At 41.9% G+C, this 8,805-nt stretch overlaps 1 protein-coding gene across 1 annotated transcript; it reads right to left on the bottom strand.

Moving 5' to 3' along the window:
• Positions 1 to 1,361: 1,361 nt before the first annotated feature.
• On the bottom strand, positions 1,362 to 8,529 carry uvssa (UV-stimulated scaffold protein A; the record flags this gene model as incomplete). Its single annotated transcript, XM_037675423.1, is given in 6 exon segments — positions 1,362 to 1,871; positions 3,116 to 3,236; positions 4,652 to 4,828; positions 7,376 to 7,529; positions 7,640 to 7,775; positions 8,450 to 8,529. Coding segments are annotated over 5 exon segments (1,075 nt in total), but the record flags the coding sequence as incomplete, so codon positions are not given.
• Between the last annotated feature and the right edge of the window lie 276 nt (positions 8,530 to 8,805).

Genomic DNA, 8,805 nt, shown 5'->3' with positions numbered 1-8,805 from the left:
AATGATCCAAAACATAAAGACACATCTACAATGGAATGGTTCACAAATAAACGTATCCAGGTGTTGGAATGGCCAAGTCAAAGTCCAGACCTGAATCCAATCGAGAATCTGAGGAAAGAGCTGAAGACTGCTGTTCACAAACGCTCTCCATCCAACCTCACTGAGCTCCAGCTGTTTTGCAGAAAGAATGGGCAGAATTTCAGTGTCTCCATGTTCAAAACTGACAGAGACAAACCCCAAGAGACTTGCAGCTGGAACTGCAGCAAGAGGCGGAGCTACAAAGTTTTAACGCAAGGGGGCCGAATAATATTGCACGCCCCACTTTTCAGTTTTTTATTTGTTAAAAAAGTTTGACACATCCAATAAATTTCATTCCACTTCACAATTGTGTCCCACTTGTTGTTGATTCTTCACAAAAAATTAAAATTTTATATCTTTATGTTTGAAGCCTGAAATGTGGCAAAAGGTTGAAAAGTTCAAAGGGGCCGAATACTTTCACAAGGCACTGTATGTATATGTATGAATGTATGTATATAATGCAGCTGTAACTGTATCACACACCTTACAATATACTAGAACTGTGACTTAATATCTTCTACAGAATGTTTCTGTACCGGATGAGTTTTTTAGAGTTTGAAATTTGTGTGGAAACGTTAACAAAGTACCACATATGGCACATTATTTGCCCGTCAACAAACTACAGCAATCTAAAGGAATGGCACAGACAAACAAAGGCCTTGCGTAACCTTTGACCTTTGTGAACTTGACTTTAGAACTCGATGCGCTGTCTACTGGTGTTATACCGCCTAGTGATGTTGCATATACGTATCAAGTTTTGTTACATTATCTTGAGCCGTTCAGAAATTATGATGTGGACAGGAGAAAGTTTATGGGCATGGGGACTACACCATACTCTGACGTGTGGATGATCAGAATGAATCCCACGATGTCATAATGGCTGAAAAGTGTGTGGATAGTTGGAGGGCATTTTCAACAAACCTGAAAATCACAATGCTGAGCTCAAGACATCAGCATTAATCTGAGTGACTGTGTCTCGTCAGATCACCACGCATCACGGTTCAGTTCTATTAGTGTAGACTCCATGGCCTTCACTGAACCTCATGAGGAAAACTTCCAGTTCAAATTTCAAACAGCTCTACAAAATGGCTGCCTCACCATGTAATGTAGGAGCAGATATTTCTAATTCAGCCCTGTAGCACAACAGACAGGTAAAAGGTTCTCCACAGAGAAGCAGCCAGGTTCTTATGGAACCAGACGAGACTGTTTCTGCACAGAGCTCTGAGCAGGGACCGCCACACTGGACTCTGAAAACCACTTCCTGTCAAGAGACCTGTACCCACCAGGACTGAGGCTCACATCCAGGCTGTAGGAGTGAGAGATGAGGCCAGAGTTCCTGATAAACGAGTCTTCATCAGCCTCCTCCTCCTCTTCTTCATCACTGCTCTCCTCTTCCCTCTCCATCCCACTCTTCTCTCGCTCATGGGCCTCCTTTCCTTTCTCCTCCTGCTGCTCAAACCTTTTATCCTCCGCCCTTCCATCTTCAGAATTTTTGGCCTCTCTGTCCATATCCTCCTCCTTCCTCTCTCTCATCCATCCGTCTCCTCCCTTCTCCCCTTTGAGCCTGTTCTTGTTGATCCTGCTCTCCTCCTCCTTCAGTCCTCCTGTCTTCTCCTGAAGGTTTCTGTCCTCCAGGAGAGTCTTGCTGCAGCAGGGCTCTTCTCCCTCTGAGGGTCTGGAGTCGGAGGAGCTGTTGCTGGCTGTCCGGAAATCTGCTAGACCAAAGTCGGGGAAGAGCAGCCTGGTGCAGGCCTCCATTTGTGTGAGCGCAGCCTCGATGTCCTGGACCGACTCTAACAAACAAATGATGCTTGGTCAGTGAAACAGAACCAGCTCTGGAACAGTTTGGTTAGTGTGAACTCTTCTGAGCCATGTTTGATTCAAACAGACACATTATTCTGCCATGACCAACATGCAACTCTGCCTGTTTTCAGTCTGGAGCTGAACCTGAGAGTCTCACCTAAAACTCTTTCACACCGATAATACACTTAGCTGGTCTTAGCTGCTGCTACCAGACCTTGGCATAGATAATATTAACTGAAATTAAATATACCGTATTTTTTGGCATATAAGTCACAGTTTTTTGCATAATTTGCATGCCCTGCAACTTATACGCCGAAGCGACGTATTTCTGCATTTTTCCCAAATTTATAAACCAATTTTTGGCTGAAATGTGACCGTTTTCATTCTGACTGAAAATATTGAACACTACCATTTTCAGCTGCTAGATGGCAGCAGAGTACCCGCTTCCACAAATCAGCTTTTGAATGCTGCTGATTTGACCGTCAAAGTGCATTTATGAAGCGAAAGTTAGACTGAGACACACCTTTTCTGTAATTTTGAGCAAAGAAATAATTGTTTTTAAGTGTTAATCTTGTTAAATTATTGTTAAAGTCCTCCCATGCACGCTCCTGCGGCTGCCATTCGGCAGCCAATCGATTTTTGGTAAAACACCGGCCGACATTTCCGGGTTGTCAGCGGTAACGCATAACAAACGCGACGCGTCAGCGGTGACGCAAAATAGATGCGACTTATATGATGAAATGACATATTTATGGATTTTTCCACTTTATTAGACAAATATGGACTGATGCGACTTATATGGCGGTGCAACGTGTATGACGGAAAATACAGTACTTGCCGAATATATATATGATGTTAGCTGGCGTTATCCAGTAATAGCTGACGTGAGCTGATGTTAACTGATATTTAGCTTTGGATTGAGTTAGTTAATAGCTGAGTTTAGCTGATCTTAGCCAATAATAGCTGATGTTAGCTTAAGTTAACCAATCTTAGCTTATGTGAACTGATTTCAACTGGTTCTTGACTTTAGCTGAGGTTAATGTTGGTTGATAATAGCTGGTACTCCCTGATAATACACATGTAAGCCATTAATTAACAGATTCTAGACAATGTAAACTAATGTGAGCTGATAACCGATGCTAACCAAACTAAAAATAAAACACACACTCAGAAAAATAACTGGTATTAGTTGATATTAGCTGATATAGCGGAAGCAGCATGGTGGTGAATGTACCTTCCATCTCTTTAGCTGCTGCCTCCATTCTAGCTTTGTAGATCCTCTCCATCTTCTGGTCTCTCTCCTCCTGCCTCCTCCTCTCTGTAACGGTTCTGGCCTCAGCATCCTGAAAGTCCACCTAAACACACAGATGGCTCATAAAGTTCAGCCCAAAACCTGAAATTGAGCTTCGCAGTGCTGCTGTGATTATACACCTACAGATTCATTCTAAATATTTTGTGTCATATGAGTCCATTATTATTTGGTCCAAACAATGCCATCCTCTGGTCTGCAGACACCAGGCTCAGAGGTGTCCCCACGCACAGCAATAACTTCCCAGGATGTTTTTGTTTTCATGCCGGGGGTGTAGGTGTCTCTAAACCTGCCCTGATCGTGTAAGAGCCGCACACTTCAGCTAAATGACAACCTGTAATTAAAGCTGCGTAAAGCGGCGCTTTGCTACCAGGGCCTTCAATGCTGCTTGCAGCTTTAATTTTTTAAGTTGTCATGCTTACAACATGCATACCCTCGGTCCATGCATGTTGTAAGCATGACAACTTAGAAAATAAGTTGGGTACTGACAACATGCATGGACTGAGGGTATTTCCTATTCCCCCTCTTGGCTCTGCGACGGGGGAAATGAAGATCACTGCATCTCTGTCTCTGACTGTAATCAACTTGTCAAAAGTTGTGTCATTACCTCCATTTGAAATGTGACTGAGGTGGTTGAACTATGTTCAAGTCTGAATAATGACATGCGTAACTGCAGACTCCAGATGGACGGATGCATACACACAACTTAAGACATCTCTGAGTTCACAACAACATCAGTGAACCTCTTGTGGTCATGGAAGTTGATCAGCAGTGTGAAAACAGTCAGGATGGAGATCAGATGTGAACACACAGACTGAAGCTGTGCACCTTTTGACCAGCACTCGTATGAGTTTTACAATACGTTCCTAAACCGTAGTTTAGGCGAGTGTTTCTAAAGGTTTGAACACAACCGCTGAAGGTGCTTTCTTTAGTTCACTCTACAGCAGGAGAAACTCTACAAATGTTATGAGGAGAAAATAAAAGCTCACGGTTTCAATATCCCACTGCATGTGCAAGAAAAAGGAGAATAAGGCAAAATTAAATGTTTTAGGTGGGCCAACATTTTTCAGTCAGGTCATCTGGACAGTTTCTTTTTTTGTGATGAAACGCTTCACCTTCCATCCAGAAGGCTTCATCAGTCAAGGAAACACAAAACTGATTCTTCCCCCAACAGCTTACTCCAAAGTGGAAATCTTCATCTTCATCTTAGCACCAACATAACTGGTTTGTTCCACTTTGGAGTAAGCTGTTGGGGGAAGAATCAGTTTTGTTGTGTGTCTCCTTGACTGATGAAGCCTTCTGGATGGAAGGTGAAGCGTTTCAGCACAAAAAAAGAAACTGTCCAGACAACCTGACTGAAAAATGTTGGACTGTATACCTGGATTATTGAGCATGAACTTTGTTGGTTTTAGGTGGTGTTTCTAATCAAACTCTGAATTCAATTACTGGGATTCTTCTGACCTTTTTAACCTGTTTGAGGAAGTGGTAACCCAGTGCCAGCTTCTTATACGCAGAACCATAAGAGGCGTGCCATGACTGGACGGCCTGAATGGCCTGGGATCTCAGTTTCCTTGCTACATCCTTCGGAGGAGGGAGAGGCTGCTCTGCATCCGTCTCTACTGTCAACTCCAAGAATTCCTGGAGAGAAAAACCAGTACACAGTATTATCATGGCTGTATTTTAAACAAAACATCTTTATCACACGGATTCCAGTCTGGTTTTAAACTTGTCTAGTGAACCGTTCTGTTTTCAGAACTAACTGGGTGACAACATATTAAAAAAGAATAAACTTTATTTGCCCAAGAGGGAATAGACTGAAAGATGGAGGCAGCTCCCACTCCTTCCTTTAATAACAGACACCAGTTTTGTGCCATCTCACTTTTGCTACTAACAGTTTCTCGTATTAGCTGATTTGTAGAGTTAAAAGCAGTCCTGTTTTCAGGTTATGGTTTTTGGGTTTAGGAAAGGCTTTCTCCCTTTAGATTTGTTTGTGATATTTATTATAATAAAAATTATTTAAATGTTGCAGTTAGACCAGCCACTAGTAAGCACAAGCCAGTGTATCTCGTGTGCTGATCCCAAGCCCAAGTAAAATGTGAGGGCATCTGGCAACAAACACGTTTGCTGAAACAAACATACAAGTTTGTCCAGAAGAAAACATACCAGATCCAAAACCACCACCACTGGTGTTGGTGACAAACAGGGTGCCGGAAAACAATAAGATGGTGTTAGTCAAAGACCACAAGGAGAGAAACGTGTCAGGAGACAGAGGGAGAAGAGGAAAGTCAAGAATGTAGGACTGAGGGTTGCAACTCTAAATGTGGGGACGATGACAAACAATGGTAGAGAGCTGGCTGGCATGATGCAGAGAAGGAAGGTAGATGTTTTGTGTGTGCAATAGACCAAGTGGAAGGGCAGCAAGGCTCGCAGCATTGGAGCAGGTGTTAAACTGTTTTGCCATGATGTGGTTAGAAAGAGAAATGGAGTAGGGGTGGTCCTGAAGGATGAGCTGGCAAAGAATGTAGTAAAGGTGAAGAGAGTGTCAGATAGAGTGAGGTGTCTGAAGGTGGAAGTAGAAGGTCTGATGCTAAACGCTGTCAGTGGTTATGCTCCACAGGTTGGATGTGTACATTTTGGATGGATCTGGATGAAGTGATAGAGTATTCCCAGAGAGGAGAGAGTGTTGAGCGGAGCAGACCTGAATGGACATGTTGGAGATGAGGAAGTGATGGGTAGGTTTCGTGTCAAGGAAAGAAACCAGGAAGGACAGAAGGTGGTGGATTTTAGCAAGAGGTTAGTCTATTTATTAAATATTTGGATCAGCTGTAGTTTGGTTCAAGTAGGTTTTATCATCATTCGCACCACATGTGGTACATGTGGTGGAACAAAATTGTGTGCACAGGATCCCAGTTACATCCAACAAAAGTATAAAATGTAAAAGAAAAACAGTAATAAGATCTAAGATATAAACTAAGAATACGCTAAACACTAATAATGTAAAACAATACGTCGAACAGCAGCACGAACATGAGTCTGTGTGAGCAGATGAGGACGAATGAACACAGCAACATGAAATAAATCAGCAGCATGAGATCAGCTGCACATATCATCAATCAAGCGGCATTACAGTGATTTATTTTCAGTGATTATTCTAGTTAGAGATTCATGAGTCTAACAGCCTCAGGGTAGAAGCTGTTCCTCAGTCTAGTGGTTCTACACTTAATGCTCCTCAACCTCCTGCCTGAGGGGAGCGGGGCAAAAAGTGTGTGTGCTGGGTGAGTGGGGTCCTTCATGATGCAGGTGGCCCTCTTCCTGCATAATGAAGGCACATTTTGGATTAGCCATAGTTTGTTTATGAAACATTTAAAATCATAGCACAGAAACAGCACTAGTTAAAGTTGCTAATGATATTCTCATGGTCTCAGACAATGGACTGGTGTCTATACTGGTCCTGTTAGACCTCAGTGCTGCATTTGATACAGTTGATCATAATATTTTACTACAGAGGCTTGAATATGATATTGGGATTACAGGAACAGCTCTAAATTGGTTTAAATAATATTTATCTGATATATTCCAGTTTGTAAATGTAAATAATGAATCTTCTCCCTAAAACAAAGTTAGTCATGGAGTTCCTCAAGGTTCAGTGCTTGGACCAATACTCTTTACCTTATATATGCTTCCTTTAGGTCAAGTTATTAAACAGCATGAGATCTGTTTTCATTGTTATGCTGAAGAATCAGTTACTGAGACTTGTAGTCTAAGTAACTGTCTTAAAGACATAAAAACCTGGATGACCCTAAATTTTCTGCTTTTAAACTCAGACAAGACAGAAGTTGTGGTTTTTGGACCTGAGCACTTTAGGAACATATTTTTCAGTCTTTCACTTTCTCTGGATGACATTAATATGTCCTCCAGCTCTAATGTTAAAAATCTTGGTGTTATTTTTGATCAGGACATGTCTTTTATCCCCCACAATAAACACACATTTTGGATCAGATGTAGTTTGTTTACGACACATTGTTGATCAGCTGTAATCTGTTTAGTCACATTTTCGGAGGCTTGTAAAAATCCAACCCAATAAACCTAATAGTGATAAATCTATTAAATTTTTTTTTAAGTCAGATTTGATACAAACTCGAGGGTGAAATAAAGAACTGGGATGCTTAAAATTTGTAGCTTTACCTGGAAGTTGTCCACCAGTAGCGTCCTGAAGTGGTGAGATCTTGAAAAGAGCTCACTGACAATCTGGAAGGCAGACAGTCGGATCTCCGCGTGGTCCTGGTTTAACTGGGTCATCAGTAAGTGGTACACCTGGTCAATGCAGTCATTGGACGTTCTGAGGGACATAAACAAAACAGAGCTGAGATCCAGAACTTGGGTTTGTGCAGATCCGGTCGCCTGTTAAAACACTGAATGAGGGTTAGGAGTAAGCTCTCTGTTCCAGACCTGCAGATGTTTTTCAGCTCCCTGGTCTTGTTTTGGTCCAGCTGTGGCTGTCCAGATGTAGTCAGTTCTTCCACTACTTGCTGAAGCCGCTGCCTCTGAGGCATTTCCATCATTGACACACAGACAAGTTAAAGACCTGGCAGAAGGAAGATGAAGCAAGAAACTTCAGAATAACTGACTCATCAGCCTGACAATCCAAGACAGACACACAGACAGACACAGAGAGACAGAAAGACACAGACAGACAGAAAGACACAGAGAGACAGACACAGAGAGACAGAAAGACACAGACAGACAGAAAGACAGAAAGACACAGACAGACAGAAAAACACAGACAGACAGAAAGACACAGAGAGACAGAAAGACACAGACAGACAGAAAGACACAGACAGACAGAAAGACACAGAGAGACACTGCGGTAAAGTTAGATTGGAAAATGAGACTGTATGAATCGGACTGACAGAGCAACACAGCGCTGAAGCTACGGAGCTCAAATTTCCAACTAAAACCAACTTGACCGCTGTCAGACAGACGGTGAGATGGTCAGACCAACAAACGGACAGGTAAGACCCAACAAGACAAACACCTTTGATTCAAAATGTCTCAACTCAATATCAGTATCGATAGTGGAACAACCGAAATAAAAAGAACCATTAATCTCCAGTTAGTGTATCGTGAATTAATGAACATTAATCTGTATGAAGTTTACATGAACTTTAATTTAACCCGAGTTTACGTTAAGAACCAACAAACATGAATCTGTATTCAGTTTACTACGAACGCGTTTCCTCGTTTTATAATGCCACTCACCGACTGTTTTATCGTTTAGACCTTAAAATGTCAAATCGCAACAAATACTGCACAGAGCAACATTTCTTCTTCTTCTTCTTCTTTATCTTGTTGTTATTCATTCTTCTTCGACGGTTTCTATTGGCGGTTGGCAAACAAGTTGGTGTATGACCGCCACCGCCTGGTGCGGAGGGTAAACTGCAAGATCGAAAACTAAACGTATTTGAGAAAATTAACAAAATCCATGCTCAATAATCCAGGTATACAATCCAACAATTTTCAGTCAGGTCATCTGAACAGTTTCTTTTTTTTTTTTTTTTTGGTGCTGAAACCTTTCACCTCCCTATTTGAGAAAATGTACCATAGCCCTGTAAGAT

The sequence above is a fragment of the Nematolebias whitei genome, chromosome 4, assembly GCF_014905685.2.
Source record: "Nematolebias whitei isolate Nwh7 chromosome 4, NemWhi1, whole genome shotgun sequence".
Lineage (NCBI taxonomy): Eukaryota > Metazoa > Chordata > Actinopteri > Cyprinodontiformes > Rivulidae > Nematolebias > Nematolebias whitei.
This window is presented reverse-complemented; position numbering and strand designations above follow the sequence as displayed.